The sequence below is a fragment of the Portunus trituberculatus genome, chromosome 13 (assembly GCF_017591435.1).
Source record: "Portunus trituberculatus isolate SZX2019 chromosome 13, ASM1759143v1, whole genome shotgun sequence".
In the NCBI taxonomy this organism is placed as follows: domain Eukaryota; kingdom Metazoa; phylum Arthropoda; class Malacostraca; order Decapoda; family Portunidae; genus Portunus; species Portunus trituberculatus.
Genome location: NC_059267.1, coordinates 4141781 through 4163951, shown reverse-complemented (window position 1 = coordinate 4163951; position 22171 = coordinate 4141781). Strand labels below are relative to the sequence as shown.

General features: G+C 38.8%; 2 protein-coding genes across 5 annotated transcripts; both read right to left on the bottom strand.

The window, feature by feature from the left end:
• Nucleotides 1–127: 127 nt before the first annotated feature.
• On the bottom strand, nt 128–5150 carry LOC123502964 (acyl-coenzyme A diphosphatase FITM2-like). 3 transcript variants are annotated; one of them, XM_045252258.1, is made up of 5 exons: nt 4965–5150; nt 4443–4507; nt 2019–2227; nt 1444–1596; nt 128–1180 (listed from the first exon to the last, which is right to left on the bottom strand). In XM_045252258.1, the coding sequence occupies exons 1-5, from the start codon at nt 4994–4996 to the stop codon at nt 674–676; spliced, it is 966 nt and encodes a 321-aa protein (XP_045108193.1). In that variant the 5' UTR covers nt 4997–5150; the 3' UTR covers nt 128–673. The 3 variants fall into 3 exon arrangements, with proteins under 3 accessions (XP_045108193.1, XP_045108192.1, XP_045108194.1); XM_045252257.1 differs by having other exon boundaries at nt 4953–5145; XM_045252259.1 differs by having other exon boundaries at nt 4979–5142.
• A 3150-nt stretch (nt 5151–8300) lies between these two features.
• On the bottom strand, nt 8301–17549 carry LOC123502963 (baculoviral IAP repeat-containing protein 7-like). Of its 2 annotated transcripts, none has more exons than XM_045252256.1 (6): nt 17400–17549; nt 14793–15730; nt 14452–14619; nt 14081–14226; nt 9994–10798; nt 8301–9792 (listed from the first exon to the last, which is right to left on the bottom strand). In XM_045252256.1, the coding sequence occupies exons 2-6, from the start codon at nt 15448–15450 to the stop codon at nt 9599–9601; spliced, it is 1971 nt and encodes a 656-aa protein (XP_045108191.1). In that variant the 5' UTR covers nt 15451–15730; nt 17400–17549; the 3' UTR covers nt 8301–9598. The 2 variants fall into 2 exon arrangements, with proteins under 2 accessions (XP_045108191.1, XP_045108190.1); XM_045252255.1 differs by lacking the exon at nt 17400–17549 and adding an exon at nt 16195–16663.
• Between the last annotated feature and the right edge of the window lie 4622 nt (nt 17550–22171).

Here is a 22171-nt window from a genome sequence, read left to right as displayed (position 1 = left end):
ATATATATATATAATTCCTATTCAGAAAAGAGGAAATGGTATCTGTCCCATTTCATGCTTAGTTACCATTCGATTATGACCATGTTCATTCCACAAACCCATCATTGGAAAAGATAAACAAAACAACAAAGGAAGACCGTTTTTACTTGTTAAAACCTTACTACCCATGTTGAGATATTGAATAACGTTCGAAACATATGCTAGAATATAAGCTTTTATATACCAGGTTAATAAGGCATCCCTTAACACAAGATGCAATGTTTTGTCTCATTGTAATAAAAATACAATCCCCAATGTGCCTCTAAACTCTTTATGTGAGTAAACCGGCTATGTTTGATAACCTGATTATGAAATCAGGTTATCAACCTGAGCCATGTGGCTTCAATTATGTTACAAATTTTTTTTCATAACAGTGTTTGTACTTCAGATAAAATGCCATTTGATTCCTGGCTACTGTAAAAAAATATTTACATCTACTACAAAAATAGGATTCTTGGATCATTAATTATGTACAGGCATGTCATTCATTTTAATTTTCATGATTCACATATTCTGCTCCTTTAATGGCATCATTATAAAAAGTATTAACAAAAATAAATAAACAATTCTATGTGCATGTGACATATAAAACATTAAAACCATACAATGAATAAATTAATTAAAAACTGTCATGCTAGGATCTGAATATCTTCAGTGAAAACAACCAAGGAAAGACTCTCCTATATAAAAAGGCCCATGAGAGAAGGGCAAGTACAGTGCCAATCACTTTCTCTGCAAAGGTGTGGTAGTAAAGTGTGGTCACCAGGAGCATGAAGTCCCAGAGCAATGCCAAAATACTCATGTTAAAGAAGGTGAAAGCTACAACTGGAGACACTTTGGGGAATCTTCTTCTTAAGGACTTAACTTGTTTTTCATCGAAATCAGGCCAGCTGCTGTCTTCCTTTCTAATTCTAGCAGCTTCATCAAATAGCTGTCTTTTAAGCCAGACAAAGTAAATTATTTCTTTACTCTCTTCCATCATAATCAAGACACAGTATGTGAGGAGGTATGAATGTCCTGATATGTCAAAGGAGAAGTACTGCCGTCCATCAGTACTCAAGCACTGAGCCTTGGTCAGGGGCAATGTTTCATTTCCAGCAATACAGGTAGCTGAGAAGTTGTCAATAACAGGGAAGAGAACCTGAAATATAATTATGAAAAATGAGATTTGTATTGATAATAAAGATGGAAAAGTAATTAAATGGATGATTGTATAACATGTATCGATACAGAACAAAAAACAATTGGATGGATGATCAAATATGTACTATATATAGCAAGTTGGACTTATTCCAAAATGGACATATACTAAGGTACCACTGTAATTATATGGCTGAATAATATGTGTCATTAAGAAATAAAAAGATAACTAGATGGATAAGTAAGCAGCACACATCAAGTTACCTGACACCAGATGAAGAAGAAGAAGGTTGTCAGTGCTGAACGGACAATGAGCTGCATCAAACTAACCCTCAACTTTGGATGAAGGAAGAGGGAGACAAAGCGGTAAGGAAGGAACACAGCAAGGGTGAAGCCCCAACCCTTTTTAACAAAAACCTGAAAATAAAAAAATGAAGTTATTTAAATTCAGCAGAAGTATGCCTTAAGCCAAATAGACCAAATGCCCTTGTTTATATTACAGTATTATAGAAATACTAAAATAATGATTTGATGGGATAAATTGGCCATGGATAGTCATCACAGTTAGATGAATACTAGTGTCCATGAGAACAATCAGAACAATATCAGGTATATACATTATAATTACACCAAGAGTGATCACCAAAGTCCAGTAAATTTTGGCCAGCATTAGCTATTTTGTCAATAAAAAAATTAATAATTATGACCTATTGCACGGATAACTATAATTTTAGCAGAATCAGCAAATTCTCAAAGAAGAAAAAAAAAATGTGACTAATTATCAATCCACTCACTGTAAGCCATAGCAAGACAACATGATGATGAATACAATTGCTCACCTGATTGAGGACACTGCGCTTCCCTGTAATGCTCTCCAGGTGAGGTAGATCCACATAGTGTTGAACGATGGACAGTGCCAGGAGGGTGGAGAGGTAGTAAGCAATTTTGGCATTGGAAGGAATGAGGAGGTAAAATCTGCACCAGCAGATTATGTTCTCCCAAACTGATAGCCAAGACTGGCTACTTTTCTCCTCTTCTTTGGCATCATCTGTGGGGAAAAAAAAAAAAAAAAAAATAGATATGAATCACTAGCTGAAAAATTTGCTTTACTAATGTTAGACTACTTGAGAAAATATCAAATTTACCATTCATTTGGTATTATGGGTCTAAAGTAACACTCAAAAACAAACATAGAGACCTTTCAAAAATGCTACAGCATGCCATGATCAGATAATGATGAAGGCATACACAACAGCCATCAACCAACCATGTCTTATCATGATATATGTGCATATGCTGTGGTGATGCAGCCATTAATGTGCCTGCCTGACTATTGGAATCACACACACACACACGCACGCATGCACACTGGATGACCAGTAGGCGACCGTGGTGAATTACACACACACACACACCACGTAGTGTAGTGGTTAACATGCTTGACTCACAATTGAGAGTGTCTGGGTTCGAGTCCTGGAAAGCCGCGAGGCAAATGGACAAGCCTCTTAATGTGTAGCCCCTGCTCGCCTAGCAGTAAATAGGTACGGGATGTAACTCGAGGGGTTGTGGCCTCGCTTTTTCCAGTGTGTGGAGTGTGGTGTGGTCTCAGTCCTACCTGATGATCGGTCACTACGAGTTCTGAGCTCTTTCCTTAAGGGAAACAGACGACCGTGGTGAATAACACACACACACACACACACACACACACACACACACACACACACACACACACACACACACACACACACACACACACACACACACACACACACACACACACACAGTAGCTCAGTGGTTAGAGCGCTGGCTTCACAAGCCAGAGGACCGGGGTTCAATTCCTCGGCTGGGTGGAGATATTTGGGTGTGTCTCCTTTCACGTGTAGCCCCTGTTCACCTAGCAGTGAGTAGGCATGGGATGTAAATCGAGAAGTTGTGACCTTGTTGTCCTGGTGTGTGGTGTGTGCCTGGTCTCAGGCCTATCCGAAGATCGAAAATAATGAGCTCTGAGCTCGTTCCGTAGGGTAATGTCTGGCTGTCTCGTCAGAGACTGCAGCAGATCAAATGGTGAAACACGCCCGGTAGCTCAGTGGTTAAAGCGCTGGCTTCCCGGGTGGAGATATTTGGGTGTGTCTCCTTTCACGTCTAGCCCCTGTTCACCTAGCAGTGAGTAGGTACGGGATGTAAATCAAGAAGTTGTGACCTTGTTGTCCCGGTGTGTGGTGTGTGCCTGGTCTCAGGCCTATCCAAAGATCGGAAATAATGAGCTCTGAGCTCGCTCCGTAGGGTAACGTCTGGCTGTCTTGTCAGACTGCAGCAGATCAAACAAACAAACAAACAAACACACACACACACACACACACACACACACACTTAAGTCACTGGGCACACCAGCTGATGAGTTAAAGGGGATATACATCACCTTCATCCTGCCTAAACTTATGTACGCCTCACCTGTGTGGTCTTCCTCCCTCACCTGCACTCAACACTAACAACTGTAAAATGTTCAAAAGAGGGCCTGCAGAATCATACTTGGTCCTGCCTATACTGACTATGATCACGCCCTCTCTACCCTCGATCTCCCCACACTGGCTACCAGACACCAAGCGGCCCTCGTCAAGATGGGTAGAGGCCTGCTACGCCACTCACGGCTATGACATCTCCTTCCCCCTGACACGCCCCAGCCGATCCACGCCACATGACACACAAATGTGGTCATGCCACTCCAGGCCCCAAGAACTGACCGTTATCATCATAGTGCTCCCCTCCATGGTGCAAGCTATAAATAGCTAAGTTAAGGTTCTAATCTTAAGTCTCCATCAATTCCCATATGTATATTTTCAGTATGTATGTACTGCAATTACTAACAAACCTTATCATTATTATTATTATAATTATTTTTATTATTACCCACACACACACACACACACCTAGAACCCAGGTTCTAGGTGGAGGTGTAATTGCCTTACACAAAGATGTGCTTGGATGGTGATATGGGCCCTAATATGGGTACCACTATAAATACAATGGCCTGCGCTGCTAATTGGTGGAAACTGGACAGCACTTTGCATACTCTTCAAGTATATCTACAAGCACTATAGGCTGTGACATAAAACTCGGTCCATAATGGGGAAGACTGGCTGGGTGACCAGCAGACGACCGAGGTGAATTACACACACACACACACACACACACACACACACACACACACACACACACACAAACCAAGCAAGGCATATTTGCTCATAACACAAAGTGTTACCTACCCGACTCTTCTGATGCCTGCAGAGGAGTCATGTTCTGTCTGAGGGGCCGCCGTGGGGTGATTCCTCTGATGGACATAAACATTTAATACATTTTTAATTTACATATATAATGATCAATACAATTACAAAGCTATTACTTTTAAGATCTTACTTTCTGATGTTACATATAATACTGGGACCTTGAGTAAACATTAAAAGTGAAATGTTTGCTTTCTCCACACTAAAATCATGCTTTCCTAACATGTTCCTAAACTTATCGTGAATTGGGAGAGAGAAAAGAAGACGTGTATTGCACGACACTGAAAGTTTACCCATATTGACTTTGTTAGACAGGCATGTAGAGTCATAGAACAGCACCACAAACCCATTACACTAAGCTACCCCCACTTACTACAATATTCAATGACTGAAGAGGAAAATGTGCACATACAAATCTCTAAGCAAAAATCATCTCTGCCTTATGATGTATAAAATCACTTGATCACATGCGCTTCTATTCACCAAAGTTACCTCAATACTGACTCCGTGATGTGTACCTCCTGAGCAGAATTCATGTTCAAGGAATTAGTGGAGGTATTTAGTGGGGATGAGGTTTGTGTTGAGAACGAGGCGCAAATTTATCCCCGGGGCAAAGGCTACCTCACGCTTCTCCCGACCACCAGTCAGCTGATGTTGTCAGGTTGCCCAGCTGATGAAGGTCTGCTTATCGTTTTCATCGGCTCCCTATTCGTGTAATTATTATTCAATATGTAATTATATAACATGTGTGATTTAAACCATATTGATACAACACTTTCGTTTTAATTAGCTCTCTCTCTCTCTCTCTCTCTGTTTGATCTGCTACAGTCTCTGACGAGACAGCCAGACGTTACCCTACGGAACGAGCTCAGAGCTCATTATTTCCGATCTTCGGATAGGCCTGAGACCAGGCACACACCACACACCGGGACAGCAAGGTCACAACTCCTCGATTTACATCCCGTACCTACTCACTGCTAGGTGAACAGCACCTACACGTGAAAGGAGACACACCCAAATATCTCCACCCGGCCGGGGAATCGAACCCCGGTCCTCTGGTTTGTGAAGCCAGCGCTCTAACCACTGAGCTACCGTGTGTGTGTGTGTGTGTGTGTAATTCACCTCGGTCGTCTGCTGGTCACCCAGCCAGTCTTCCCCATTACGGAGGGAGCTCAGAGCTCATAGACCGATCTTCGGGTAGGGCTGAGACCACAACACACTCCACACACCGGGAAAGCAAGGCCGCAACCCCTCGAGTTACATCCCGTACCTATTTACTGCTAGGTGAACAAGGGTCACACATTAAGATGCTTGCCCATTTGCCTCGCCGCTTACCGTGACTCGAACCCGGGCCTCTCGATTGTGAGTCAAGCGTGCTAACCACTACACTACGCGGTGTGTGTGTGTATATATATATATATATATATATATATATATATATATATATATATATATATATATATATATATATATATATATATATACATACATACATACATATGTTGTGCCCCATAGCGATAATGGTACATTAACGTTAATGGGCAACGCATTCACGTTAATCGAACCATACGATTAGCCATTAATGGGCAGGAATCCCTTGCCCATTTACGTTAATTTACCATTATCGCTATGGGGCTTCGATGAAATTGATGATGATGATGTTCAAGATCTTTTGGAAAGCCATGCTGAACATCTCTCAAATGAGGAAATTATAGAGCAAGACAAGGCATCATAGGAGGCAGAAAAAGAGGGAGACGAGGAAGAACCTGTGCGTGTTCTGGACATCAAAACTCTTAAAGAATGTCTCGGTGGTATCGAAAAAGCTCTGGAAACCATTAAGGAACGTGACCCAAATCCTGCCAGGAGTAGCAAATTGGCTCATGACGTAGAGAAAAGTTTCAAGATTTATCAAGAAATCTATGATAAAAAAAACAACTAAACAGTCCTCCATCTACTCATTCTTCAAGCCAGTCAGACATGCCGACCCTGCAACAGCTGGCCCTTCCTCAATATCCTCTTTCTTCAAACCATTGAAACGTGCCGACCCTGCAACAGCTGGCCCTTCCTCAATATCCTCTTTCTTCAAACCATTGAAACGTGCCGACCCTGCAACAGCTGGCCCTTCCTCAATATCCTCTTTCTTCAAACCATTGAAACGTGCCGACCCTGCAACAGCTGGCCCTTCCTCAATATCCTCTTTCTTCAAACCATTGAAACGTGCCGACCCTGCAACAGCTGGCCCTTCCTCAATATCCTCTTTCTTCAAACCATTGAAACGTGCCGACCCTGCAACAGCTGGCCCTTCCTCAATATCCTCTTTCTTCAAACCATTGAAACGTGCCGACCCTGCAACAGCTGGCCCTTCCTCAATATCCTCTTTCTTCAAACCATTGAAACGTGCCGACCCTGCAACAGCTGGCCCTTCCTCAATATCCTCTTTCTTCAAACTATTGAAACGTGCCGACCCTGCTACAGCTGGCCCTTCTACATCTGTTTCCGACAGTGCACACGACGACGTCTTATCCTCGCCTGCCCACTCTGCGGAAGATAAGTAATAAGGGCTGAAATCCCTACTGTCCTTAGGCCTCGGGAAGAACATCATCTGATAGAATACATGGCGATTGAAAGGTAAATAAAAACATTTTCTGTATATTTCTTTTGCGCAGTACTTTACTAAAAAAAATAATAATAATAATAATTAATTAATTAATAAATAATTATTTTCATGTATTTTCATTTCTGTAGGGGTGACTTGACGTGCTGGAACGCATTCCTTATTATTACATGTTATAATGGGTTCGGTATACAGTAAATTCGATATGCGGTAAGCTTTTCAGGAACGCATATTATGTACAGTACCTTATAACGAGGACTTACTGTGTGTGTGTGTGTATATATATATATATATATATATATATATATATATATATATATATATATATATATATATATATATATATATATATATATATATATATATATATATATATATATATATATATATATATATATATATATATATATATATATATATATATATATATATATATATATATATATATATATATATATATATATATATATATATATATATATATATATATATATATATATATATATATATATATATATATATATATATATATATATATATATATATATATATATATATATATATATATATATATATATATATATATATATATATATATATATATATATATATATATATATATATATATATATATATATATATATATATATATATATATATATATATATATATATATATATATATATATATATATATATATATATATATATATATATATATATATATATATATATATATATATATATATATATATATATATATATATATATATATATATATATATATATATATATATATATATATATATATATATATATATATATATATATATATATATATATATATATATATATATATATATATATATATATATAAACCTTAAGTAGGAGGTGGGTGGCAAGGTCCATGCTCCTCCTTTGTTGTATTTCCTTATTAATTCAACAATAAAGTATCAGTCTCTCTCTCTCTCGGTGAGGAAAAAAAAAAAAAAAAAAAAGAGCAAACTCGCCGGATAGTTTACGCTATTTATTTTACTATTTTATTTATTTATTTATTTTTTTGTTTGTTTTTGAGGAATGCAAACGTAGCCAGATGTTTTCTGCCAAGCAGAAAACCCAAAACTTGCAAGTATTTATAATTATTAACCTCCTAAACCTTGGTTTTGCTTAAAGCTCCGCTCCTGTCACGTCAGTCAGTCAACTATGAACATAAATAAAACGACGAACTCCAATTGCTGGTAATGTATTTATTGGCATTTCCATGAAATCATGCAGGTGCATTGTTTTATGTAATTGTTGTAGGTAGTATGTACCAAACGACCTTAAACCAAGCACAGCCGAAGTTATCCAAGAGGCAGGGAAAGGGGTGGGATAAAAATGAATAATCTTCACTTAAACAAACCTTAAATATTGCCAAGCTAGTTAAACTAGAAAACACTGGCCATGTTTGCAGTTAGCTGGCTATCTTATGCTTCATTCTATATCAATATGTACAGTACCATTTCTTACTGACAAGTTACATTATATACATATGTATGTGAGAGTACTGTTAACTAGATCATGCTTGAATAGTGAATCATACATTTAATGCTCTATAATGCATGTGTATGTATAAATATGTATACATGATTTCAAATAATCTGACAAGAATGTTTCAATATATACGTATATATAATCATGTTTCCTGAGAATTGGCAACTAAATAAGATTTCTACAACATGAAGTTAATTTTCCAATCTTCAACTAGCAACCAAAAAAAGTTTCAGGGATTTTTGAGAGCACAAACAATTATTTCAATAAAAGTGAACTTAAGTAAGCTCTCCTAAATTTGTGAATGTGTAGCAAGCTTAAAAAAAAAATAAAAATAAAAAAATAAATAAATAAAAAAAAAAAAACAGGTATACAATTTTGTGATTACTTGACACACTAAGCTGAATACTACCGTTTTCAGTGAGCACACACAGTATACTTTCTGGGTTATTAGAGTAATCACATATCAAGGCAGGTGGCCATCTCATTAAAGATATAAACCATTGTCATCCTACCAAGTTAACTAAGAATGTCCTTCCCAATGTTGCTGTTACAGGCTTAATCCACCTTTTCATGTCACTCATCACACTGCCTCTTGAATGTTGTAAAGCAATAAAAGGCAATTATCAGCCAGGGTAATTTGCCAAAAGTTACCCTCCAGGAAATACAATCACAAAGTTACCAAACTCAACAGTCAACATTCTCCGAGATGGCTGGACCCAAGATCTTTGAGGTCCGAGAGGTCTCCAAATGTAAGGGTTTGAATCCTGTCCACGGTCTGAGTGTAGGTTGGGCTTCCTCACTTGGGGCAACAGTTTCCTAGCGGATAGGCTTCAAGATAGAGATACCCCAAAAAGTATCCCCTTTAGCCCATAAATTCCCGTGAAAAGTCCATATGGTATTAAAAAAAAAAAAAAAAAAGTGTTAACTGACTTTCTAACAGAACACAAATTCTAAAAACAAAATTTTCAAATGAAAGTTCTCAGATAAAATGTTCAAGAAAGGATGGGTTTGATAGCATATTTTATGTCATTGCGGCAAATGGGACACTGGGAAAGGGCGAGAGCACACGATGAGCAGGTCACCATGTGTGTACAGGGGAGGAACACCATGTCAATCTCAGCATCCATGCAAACCTTACACATGTGGGAGTCTCTGATCTTTTCAAGCTCAGCAGCAAGATCCTGGGCTGTGGGGTAAACATAAAAGGAATTAATGACAGATAATCCACAACATAAGAGTAAATCATATAATCAAAATTGCATTATGTAACAGAAATATTAATAACAAATATACTTAATAATAATGCAATGAAAAACAAATACACAGCTTTAAAACAGATTTTGATTACTGTTAAAATGTATTAATTTCAAGCTAATCAGATACTTACAAGTCTGAGGTTTTCCTGAAGTGGTAGGCTTGTCACTGTCAGAGAGCGGATTGTTCATTGCCTTCTTCACAGCTTTGGGAGAAGATGAAGAGGATGAGCCAAGGGTGGAAGTGGAGGGAGTGACAGGAGCTGGAGTTCCAGAGGGAGGAGGAGTGGTGGGAGTAGAGGTGGTAGAGGCAACAAGAGAGGTTCCTCTTGAAGGATTTGGGGTTGGTGAAGAAGAGGAAGTGGGGGCAGCATTGAGAGCCTGTTCTGCCAAGCCAATGACCTGGTCTGCCTGGCTTAGAACATCATCAGTTGGGGTTGTGGGTAACGATTCTGTCTCCATGGGCTCCTCTGAACTCACTACTGGATCAGAGTGTGAGGATGGACCAGCAGATGACGATAAAGAGGAGGAGGATGAGGAGGAGGAAGTAGAAGCAGTAGCAGCAGTGGTAGTAGTAGCCTGTGTGACATTGGTTGATTGCAATGCCTCCATCTTAGCTCCCTGCTGAGCTGCTGCTTCTGCCTCCACATTCCTGGATGATTGATGAAGAGCTAAGCGTGTCTCCTCCTCCATGTAAAGAAGGACAGCTTCAATGCAGGTCTCCAGTCTGAGGAATGGCAGGCCTGTCTGCTCCAATTTTCTACGAAGGGCTGATCGAACCTTGTCTGATGGAAAGCCCATAGCTAATGTGGCCTTTATGATGTCCAATTCCATGAGAGGGTTAAGTTCTTGTTCAGTTATGTTTGTATGAACACCAGCCGATGAGCTGGCTTTGTTGGCTGGCTGAGATCGCAGATATGGTGGCTTTTCACGCCTCACCTGTAAGGGAAATTAAATTTCCTTAGCCATACAAAGCAAACATTAAAAAAAATATTGAGCAGTAATTAATACGTACCACTTGTCATAAGTACTAAAACAGAGTTCAGTAAGGAATCAAATTTTGCAATGGTATTTAGACAACTTACAAAATCTGGTATAAGTGATTTAAAATGCAACAATGTATCTTATTTCCATAAATAATGATCCTTATAAACTAAAAGCATTTTATGCTACTATTCATTCATTGTCTCAACTGTGTGTGTAGCAAAAAAATGTACAGATGTGTCTTTCTTATGATACTTTATTCAAAGTAAAATCACACCAATGTAATAATCATACTATAGTCTGACAATTCTATGAAGATCGTTTAGGCGTTGGCTTTTTGGGGGATTTCCCGGCCTGCGGCGTTGTCACACTTGTTTCAATATGCACCTCAAGTCAGGTACTTAATACTTACTAACTGAATGGTGTTGTAATACATATACATTGTGAAGCTCTAAAGAGGAAAGTTAGAGTAATTTGTGTTTATTCTTAAATATATTTTGCATTGTTTTTGCAAATACAACAAAACTTGACAACATTTCCTCCGAGCGTTGTCACATCCCTCTGGGTGACCGTCTGACCGAGTGAGGTCACAGGTCAAAGTGACCATGTTAATCCATGGGTCACTTCCTTTCCTGCTACCACCCAGGATGAGAGAGAGAGAGAGAGAGAGAGAGAGAGAGAGAGAGAGAGAGAGAGAGAGAGAGAGAGAGAGAGAGAGAGAGAGGGGCAGCTTGACTGACTGACAGGCAGATTCTTTTCTCAAATTTTAGTAATTTACTATTTTTCTATATCTGATAGAAATATATTTGCATGAAATGTAAATTCTGTGTGGAGAGAGAGAGAGAGAGAGAGAGAGAGAGAGAGAGAGAGAGAGAGAGAGAGAGAGAGAGAGAGAGAGAGAGAGAGAGAGAGAGAGAGAGAGAGAGAAGGTCCTCATTCACACATAAGCTCTAATCCCTTAATTTACCCAGCACAAGGTTTGGCAGAGCAGGCCGGGAAATCCCCGAAAAAGCCAACGCCTAAACGATCTTCATAAAATGGTCAGACTATGTAACCTTAAAAGAATTAAATATTCAACAGCTCAGGTAGATCAAATTAAGTAAGTCTTTATCTTGTTAATATCTTAGTTCCATAAAGTGAACAGGCAACTTTTCATGCTTTGTTTTTTCCTCATAATCTTTACTTTTCATTGTCATACACTGACTACACTTTGACAATCACTTGTAATGCCACTCAGAGTCCTTTAATCTTCTACTAAATACTTAACAAAACATAGACCAATTCAACTTGATTCTTTTGTCCATCTTTTAATTTAAGTAAAGCTAGCTAAACAAACAACATGAATGGAACTTTTGTCATCTAGAAGAGAAGTTCTCAAACTTTTCATAAGCGCTACTGTTCAGAACGTTTCAATCCTTTGTGATTATACATTTCACAGTAAAGAGGAAGGAAATGTTCAGTGATATATGCACTTTGTCTCTGTGACCCAAAATTTGAAAACCACTTATCTGGTACACTGTACAACAATAATGTTTATCAAAGTATTTTCCTTAAGCAAATCAGAGGATAAAATGCAAAGTTACATCAATAATGGAAGACATCATGGTTTCTTGAATCCTTCCAGTTTCAAGTTTCTGTTTGCAGCTTTGTAAGGTTGAGCAGATAAAGAACATGAAGTGTGTTTCTATGATGGTCAATGTGGTTCTGAGTATCAATAGAGTTAATAGCTCATCATCTTGGACTATGTACACTGACACAGTCCATTATACAATCATGAACATTAGAGGAACAGGTAAATGCATGATGGGGCTCTAACAAGGCCATCTGCACTAGGTGTCCTCACCCATTATAGTGTATATTGTTCAGTAATTAGTAATGCTGATGATAATGGTATCACTGGAGGGTGATCTTTTGGATCAACACACTTTATTTTAATGAGAATAGAAGTGTTAAGTGTTCTTATGGTTGTGCAGAACAATACATTACTTAAGTCACTTGACATTATCACTCACTAAATTTCCATGGATCAGTGATGGCCAGGCCTGAACACAAATAACAATACCATTAGTATCATAATCTCCCAGATGACATCCAGATACTGTTGTCTGGAAAAATTGGCAACAAACGCATGATGTTGCTGCCTGTCACATTCATTGAACTGAAATGCTGCACGGTTGTGACGTCTCTCTTGGAGCACAAACATTTGATGTAACTCTTGGAGGAATGTTGACTAATTCAGTCAGGAACAGCATATTATCTGTGACATGTCTATTTTGTGAGCATGGGTTCCCTCTCCTTTAGAGCATTTAATTTGAAACAAATGGGATTGCATTCAATTTCTTCTTTTATGTATGGAATGGTGGCTGGCTCAGTTCACAAGAAAATGTCAGGGACAGGAAAAGGCCACATGTCATTTTTAAAAAAGTTAAGAGAATGCAACTAAGAATATGTGCACTACAGGTTCTGGTTACACATCTTTAGAGAGGGGTGTTGTCTGTGACATATGGACTGATATTCATGGCTGGAAGTTGCTTTAAATCTTTTCAAGGTTTTACCACCATTGCAACAGTTAGTTTTCAGAGAAAAATCACTTTTCATATCTTCCATCTTTTACCTTAATTATTAATCTTTTAATTATTATTATTATTGTGATTATATTGGTACAGCTGAGACTGTTACCAATATGTTGTGTGATAATAGTAAAGCTTAAGCAGTTCCTTTTATATGTAGTAGCATCAGGCTATGTAAGACTGGCGGAGGTTAGTTTGTGTGTGTGTAATTCACCTCGGTCGCTTGCTGGTCACCCAGCCAATCTTCCCCATTACGGAGTGAGCTCAGAGCTCATAGACCGATCTTCGGGTAGGACTGAGACCACAACACACTCCACACACTGGGAAAGCGAGGCCACAACCCCTCGAGTTACATCCCATACCTATTTACTGCTAGGTGAACAGGGGCCACACATTAAGAGTCTTGCCCATTTGTCTCACCGCCCCGGGACTCGAACCCGGCCCTCTAGATTGTGAGTCGAGTGTGCTAACCACTACACTACGCGGTGTGTAATAAAAGTGAATATACATATATAATGTAATTAATGTGTGTGTGTGTGTGTGTGTGTGTGTGTGTGTGTGTGTGTGTGTGTGTGTGTGTGTGTGTGTGTGTGTGTCACATGATGTATTAGCAATCTTCCAATAACCAAAGGTTGCATTTCCAGCTGACACAAACAAAGAAACATACCTTGTCGATAAACTCCTGTCCTTTTTTGACTAGAACGTAGTTGCATTCTGGGTACCACCTTGCATGTTCCTCCCATGGGTCATCATCTTTCTCCCAGTTACGAAGACCATTGCCACAGTGGAAGCATCGCACATGGTCACTCAAACCTACATGAAATACGTTTCATGTGATTTACACTGTATGAATTTGCTAAGTGCAAACATGTTTGTAATGTCTAAGATTTATGAATCTGTTTTTTTTTATTCTTTTTATTCTTGATAAAATGCAAGATAAACTTACTGACTGACACCATTCAAACCTATTACTACTAATCTGCCCTATATCTAAATTCTCACCAAAACATGTGTGCTTTTACCAATACTAATACTCACCACAATAGAAGAAACCAGCCTCTGCTAGCTCCTTTGGTTTCTGCTTCACCATCTCAGGCCACTGAGCAAAGCTGTCTTCCCGATCACGCTGAGAGATGAAATCTTTCCGCTTCGGGCCAGAGTGCTGTGGCAGACCTATACCTTCAAAGCCTGTCTTCTTGGGAGGACCTGTGGAGGCAAGATAAAGTCATTTAAGATACACTATAATAATTATCATTTAAAAAAAGTTATATTTGAAAGTGTCTGATTCCCATTCAGTGAATCCATTTCACAATTCATTTTACAAACTTAGTCTTGTTTCACTAAAACTATAAAAACATCAATTTAAATATTGAACTCACTGCTTTCTGGATAAGATCCTGGCATTGGTCTCCCTGAGCCACACACATCCATGCTGAGAGGGCGAGCTGGGGATGCCTCAGGACTCGGGGTGATGCGGGATATGATGCTGCCATGAACTAGGGGAATGTTGCCCACTGGTTGGCCCTTGATGAAAGGGCAGTGCGGGAAATGACGTTGGTGTTCTTCCCGTGGGGTATCTCCCTTCTCCCATGCCCCAACAATGCCTCTACAGAACACACATGCACAGTGATCAGCTGTTCTCAGATAATAAAAGCCATCCTTGGCCAACTCAGCAGGACTCAACCATGTAACAGGCCACTCAATGAAGGTTTCAAGTCGTTCCTTTTCAAATCTTAGACTGTCGTAGGACGTAAACTTCTTGGTGCGGCTCTGAGGTAGTGGCGGAGAAACCGAATACTGACACTGGGGAGACTTCTCCTTGTGAAGGACATACACTTCCTGGGGTGAACTAATCCTGGAAGTGTCCACTTCCAGCCCACAGCCGGCACACTTCACCTTGTGTCCTATTTGTGTGAAATAAAATCCACCTTTTGCTAGGTCATCTTTCAGGGGTATGTTACTATTTTCTCCAAAAGTATTGACTCTGCACAACTCTTCTCTAAGTTGGTCACATGTAAATCTTGCATCACCCATCATTGATGTAGCAGTAACACTGTTAACTATCCTTGTGTTTTCCAATTCACAAAAGTGTAGCTGGGCAATTCCAATCAGGTTACACACGTTATCACAGTATTTAAACGTAAAGTATAGTAATAATTATTTAATTTTCAGTGATGTCCTTCCAAACAATATACTTTTAAAACAATGAATTCGTAATAAGGTCAGCTGTGAAGCATAACTTTCCTTGCGGAGGCTTGTATCACTGAATACACTCCACCTCACATGCACACCATCATGCATTGAGGGCTCATTTTATCTGAGGAAAAGAAAAAAATAGTTAATAACAGAGGTCACTGGGAAACATCTTTGTTTTAATCAATTATTTGCTTTATATATGTATTTACTATTTAACATGCCAAATTATAAAAATAATATTCTAGGCACAAATTATCATAAACAGTACACAGTTACTGAGTAGGGAAGAGCACTGTATTACACCCAGGTGGATGGATCTATTTTCGAAGGCCTGATACCGTGAAATTCTCTACCCCACCCCCCTTCCACTCATTAATGGTGCAGAGAAAGATCGCCTCGAATACCCCAAATCCCTTAAGCTAGAGTTTGTTATGAGCGGATGACGAGATTCCGGTCAATAACAATCCTAGAAAGTGGTGAAAACAGAGGCAAGCGCTGTTTTGCATGCAAACTCACCCTCACCAGAGCAGCGAAATGGTTTCCACTACCAACAAACAAACACTGACAACGTTCACTGAAATTCACCTTGTTTAAAGCTCATTTAGCCGCTCCTTCCTTCCTTCCTTCCGATTAAAGGTTTATAATTACACAGCCGGATAAGGTGTGGCTAGACGTTCCCAAAGCAGAACAGCTGTCACGGTGGAAATAGCACAAGGCAATGGCTGCCGCTGGCAGTCTGTCGACTCGATGAGTGGCGCAGTGGGCGTCTGGGAAGAGAACTACGCGCATCTCGACCTTCACTCCATCTTTGCTATTTGCTTGCCTCCTCCCACCACATTTTTAACTTTATTCAATTCCAGTACCCAGTGTTCGTCCTTATTGTTTATGAAATATAACCTAAGTCTTGTAACATGACTATCTATAGCAGTTGTTAACGAGGAAATGTTCACTACCGCGTTTCTTTTTGCATTGCTTCTAATGGCAACTCAATATGACTCACTCATACGTAGTAGAGGTTCTTAGAAATTGCAATATTCTTATAATGAAGTAATGTTTTTTTTTTCAATACTCATTATGGTTTAAATTAATTCTACTGCAGAATTTGGAAATATACATCCTATAGGTAGAAAATACGCAAGCTAATAATAATAATAATAATAATAATAATAATAATAATAATAATAATAATAATAATAAAGTAGTAATGATAAATGAACAATCAAATTAGGTAACATTGTTGATGCATGATACTCTAATTCCCACCATTATCAATAAACACTGAAGATTAAGCAACAATACAATGGGGGGAAATAACTTATTACTCTATATTACGTTATCTATAAAGTTATGTAATATTAGGGACAGATAGGTTTATCGTTATCATTATCAGGGTATCCCATTATGACGTAGTCGAGTGACGCCAAAGTAAAACCATGTTGAAACAAGCCATCTATTGTCCTTGAGGTTAGGGAGTCCGGGTGTGGGAAGTTGATTAGGTACGGCGAAAAATGTAGGAGAGAGAGAGAGAGAGAGAGAGAGAGAGAGAGAGAGAGAGAGAGAGAGAGAGAGAGAGAGAGTCCACATTGTAAATGAATAAACAAATCACTTTCCCTATTTCTTTATCAAGTATGTAGTGTGAATGATTGTATGTATATATATATATATATATATATATATATATATATATATATATATATATATATATATATATATATATATATATATATATATATATGTGTGTGTGTGTGTGTGTGTGTGTGTGTGTCATTCAACAATCAACAAGAACTTACTTGTCGCCATTAGAAGAGAAGTGTACCGACCGAACTGCCAGCTAGTGCTACGGCTCCTACTGCTGCCGCACGACTAGTTCTCGCGCTGCTTATTGCTGCCAAGGGAGTCCAGCCCACACTCCTCCAACCTCGGACAGTCAGTCAGAATCCCACCCCCTCCACTATTCTGATAACGTGCATGAATTTGTGTTTGCTTGTATTGATTAGTTTTTTTCCTGACTTGATCAATTTACCCAAGCCTCGTTTGTGTCAGCAGTTACGTTATGGTATTTTGCGATGTTGCCATGCGCCTTTTAATTTGTACTTGCCTATAGTGGAGAGATAAAATTTTCTCCCACCTACGTAGGTGAATGTTCACTCCTCAACACGTCCTAGGTCATGAAAAGGAACGGTACAGTACGTAGTCTTACTTCGATTACTTTTAGTAACCTCGTATATACTTATAAAATTTTTCTGGAGTGTTTTCATGATTTTATTGATAATCTAAAACGAGCGATTTGGATCATCAGTGACAAGCTATTCCTATAATAATTAATAAGGATACAGCCTAAAGCGATAAAGAGCAACATAACTTTAAATTGGAAATTTTCAGACGTTGATAATGAAACAAACAAGGGTAATTGTATGTATGCACTTAGTGAAGAGTTGCTTACAAAAAGGAGTGAAAAAGCGACCAATAAATGTAAGAGAGAGAGAGAGAGAGAGAGAGAGAGAGAGAGAGAGAGAGAGAGAGAGAATTTGGTATGAAAAGTAACTAAAGAAACAAATTGTATATGATAACGCTATAGAATTACAATGAAAATCATAAAGGCGGATTCACACGTATCTATATACGACTGAAATTGCAAGTCGCTAAAAGTATCGAGTGAGCCCTTTTAGTCGGAACACGTTCACACAGCGACTGGGAAGTATCAGCTGGTTGGCGGGAAGTCACTGTAAACAAACAACTACTCGACAAGATGTCTTCCTCTGGTGACAATGATGATTGAGATCAAATTAAATCATCACAAGTATAGATCCTCACCTCCAGCAACACCCTGCATGGAGGGAAGCAGTCATCGGAGAGTGGCAGCTATCTCATCGAAGGCCTATATTTGCGGTTTTTTTTCTGCAGAATTCACTTTTAGGGTCCCAGATGTGCTATTTACCTCACCAACTCCAAAATCTTCTTTTCTATATCAACACCACATTTTCAAACCGTTTTCCGTGACGTCACAACATAAATAAAGTTGCAAATCGACTGCACAAGACCAACATGTTGGTCTTGTTTTGTGGCTGGTTTTGCCAATCGCTAGACAAACACCAGTAGTAAAACAAGACCAACATGTTGGTCTTGTTCAGTCGATTTGCGATTTTGTTTACGTTGTGACGTCACGGAGAAAGGTCTGAAAATATGGTGTCGATGTAGAGTAGATTTTGGAATTGACGAGGGAAAAAAAGAGCACATCTGGGACCCTAAAAGTGAATTCTACAGCAAAAAAAAAAAAAAAAGAGGCTTACACAAAGCAGCGTTCGATGAGATAGCTGCCCCTCTCCGTTGACTGCTTCCCTCTATGCAGGGTGCTGTTAAAGGTGAGAATTGAATATTTATGATTAATTAATTTGGTCGCAATCGTCATCGTCACCAGAGGAAGACGTCTTGTTGGGTAGCTGTTTGTTTACATTTATTTCTCGCCAATCAGCCGATACTTCCCAGCCAATATCTGTGAACGTGTTCCGACTAGAAGGGCTCAGTCAATATTTCTAGCGACTTGCAACTTCAGTCGCATAGTGACACGTGTGAACCCGCCTTATAGGTATGTAAAAAAAAAAAAAAAAAAATATATATATATATATATATATATATATATATATAACAAAACACATGAAAATAAACTAATAACTAGTTAGAAATAAAGACAAAACGATCTACATTTAGTGAATAGGGAAGTTCAAACAATAAACAAGAAAACAAATAAGAAAGGAAGCATGACCCAACCGCATTCTTTCACACCAAGGCTCACACACATCACGTCCCCCGAACGTTCGCTGCCAACATTTCCAGATGTCGCCACTCGCTAGTATAGTTGCCACTTGCCATTCATTCATCTCTGTACGGAGGTTAAACTGCTTCCGTCTTTACTTGCTTTATTTAGTTACATAGCATATATAAGTTCTTGTGTTCGAAAGTTCAATTTATTATTTTGTTAAGGCTATTTGACTTTATTGCATTGACTTTTGTGTTGTAATTTTCCTTATCATTGGTACAGTCGGTTATGAAGGTTTTTTTTTTTCCTCCTTGAACTTTTCTCTCTTTTATTCGTTTATTCTACTCACCTGGGTTTCTGACATATTAATGACACATGAGTTATTGTACATCTTCGTGTAATGTTCCTAGAACTTCCTTCATAACTTTCAACATCTGCTTCAGTGAGCATTCGACTCTTGATACATGGAACATTTTTATTCTGTAGTGGATTCGCTTTCATCAATTAATTGTTAAGCACTAGTTGTTGCTCCTCGAAATTCACTTTTATTTATTACACCTTCATTATTCTTAGAGAATAAGGGGTTGGGGAGTTGGTTGTAGGTAGCATGAAAGGGCTGGGTTGCATATATTTTCATTAATTCCTTGATGTTGCGTCTGTTACTATCTAGCCGATATGCGTATTGACCAAATGTATTTCATAAGTCATGTGTGTTAGTATACTAGTACAACGAAACACATACTGATATCATTCATGTGTCATACGACGGACAAACCGTGTAGGATCACGTGTTTATGTGAAATATGGCCGTGTAGTCTCGAATGAGAATCACGCGCTGAACTCGTGATCCTCTTGAAGGAATATCAAAGTTCACGTTTATGACATAGTCTGACTTGAGAGTAATATACTAACTGACATCTTTCACACACTACACACCACCTTGACGAGGCGATCTGCGAAATGATAGACATGAACGGTCACTGTGTGTGTGTGTGTGTGTGTGTGTGTGTGTTCAAAAGATAGCGACAAGGGAATGAATTTGTTAACTATGATTTCTTTTGCATATCATTATTCATCATCATCATTATCATTATTGTACTTATTTTATATTGTGCAGTTGTACATGGAAGCCTTCACAGGATGTCATCATGGGATATGACTAACTTGAGGAAAAGATAGTGACGCAAGTGGCAGCGAACGTACGTACACAACACACTGGGGTCAGGGAGTGGGAGAGATGTTAGATTGTTATCATCATTGTGATAATTTGTTGCAAAAGTACGCGTCCTGTGTTGAACTGAAAAGGGACGCATTTTGTTCCGTATTTACTTGAGAATCAGAAAGTCTGTAAAATGTCAATGGAAATAATTGATGAGGGCGATTTACATGAAAGTTTACGGTAAACTTATTGCCAGCCCCCTCCTGCTCTATAACCAATGAGCTGACACCACACTCACATGCACACGAGTATGGCAATATTGAATCCGGCTAAAAAAAAATTCACCACGCCGGGAGGGGTGAAGGCAATCGGGTCGGCCGGCCCTGCCAACGAGGTATCCCTTATTTATTTTTCAGGGAGTTGGCAACCCTACCCTGGACGTTCTTTGACCAAAATAATGTGTCGTCTCTCTCTCTCTCTCTCTCTCATATTCAATGCAACCACCGGCATGCATCCATGATCCTTGACTTGAATTGAGAAAATTCCTACCGCCAGTGTGTGTGTAATTCACTGTTTGATCTGCTGCAGTCTCTGACGAGACAGCCAGACGTTACCCTACGGAACGAGCTCAGACCTCATTATTTCCGATCTTCGGATAGGCCTGAGACCAGGCACACACCACACACCGGGACAACAAGGTCACAACTTCTCGATTTACATCCCGTACCTACTCACTGCTAGGTGAACAGGGGCTACACGTGAAAGGAGACACACCCAAATATCTCCACGCGGCCGAGGAATCGAACCCCGGTCATCTGGCTTGTGAAGCCAGAGCTCTAACCACTGAGCTACCGGGCCGTGTGTGTGTGTGTGTGTGTGTGTGTGTGTGTGTGTGTGTCTGGTCATGTTTGATGTGGAACTTTTGTAGCCTGTTGTGCCGCTATCCAACCCAGCATACGAGCAGTACCATCACGTGTGCGACCGTGAAGCTACGACTCACAACATGAATAGTAACTAGCACTACTTGTTCTTCCTGTTTTTATTCTTGTTCTTAATGTTCTTGTTATTGTTATTTTTATTATCTTTATCCTCATCATCATCACTGCTACTACTACTACTACTACTAATAATAATAATGATAATAATAATAATAATAATAATAATAGCTTTATTTTCCTCTTTTTCCTTGACAGTCAAGTTCAGTACGTACACAATCCGGCGGTGAAAGCATATACGTATATAGTCTAATATCAAAATTAAAGTGATGAGTGTTATTATTATTATTATTATTATTGTTATTATTATCATCATCATCATCATACTGTCTAAATATGAAAAAAACCTATCCTTTTAATTCCCGTCCTTTTTTTTTTTTTTTTTTTTCTTTTATTTTATCTAATTTTTATCTTCTAGGTCAATTGGCGGCCCACGGTCAGGATCTGGACCTTCTGAGTGTTGTAGTTGGACCCCAGGCCCCAGGAACAGAAAAATCTAGTTAAATAGCATGAAGGTCCTGGTGATGGTTTCTTGCAAGTGTATTTCCTCGACTGACTGTAAGTTAGGTGTCTACAGAGAACATACGTACGGTATTTAGCTTACGAATGCTCCCAGGGCCTTACATATAAATATTTAGAATAGTCTCCTTC

Bases quoted from the DNA above. Each gene is read 5' to 3' on its own strand.
- LOC123502964 (XM_045252257.1), bottom strand. From the start codon at position 4,996: ATGAATTCTGCTCAGGAGGTACACATCACGGAGTCAGTATTGAG. The intron at 1,597-2,018 runs GTGAGCAATTGT...TTTTATTTTCAG, and splicing joins AGCGCAGTGTCCTCAATCAG to GTTTTTGTTAAAAAGGGTTG. The intron at 1,181-1,443 runs GTAACTTGATGT...ATTATATTTCAG, and splicing joins TCTTCTTCATCTGGTGTCAG to GTTCTCTTCCCTGTTATTGA.
- LOC123502963 (XM_045252256.1), bottom strand. From the start codon at position 15,450: ATGATGGGTGATGCAAGATTTACATGTGACCAACTTAGAGAAGAGTTG. The intron at 14,620-14,792 runs GTGAGTTCAATA...TTGCCTCCACAG, and splicing joins AGGATCTTATCCAGAAAGCA to GTCCTCCCAAGAAGACAGGC. The intron at 10,799-14,080 runs GTATGTTTCTTT...TTTCCCTTACAG, and splicing joins GACAGGAGTTTATCGACAAG to GTGAGGCGTGAAAAGCCACC.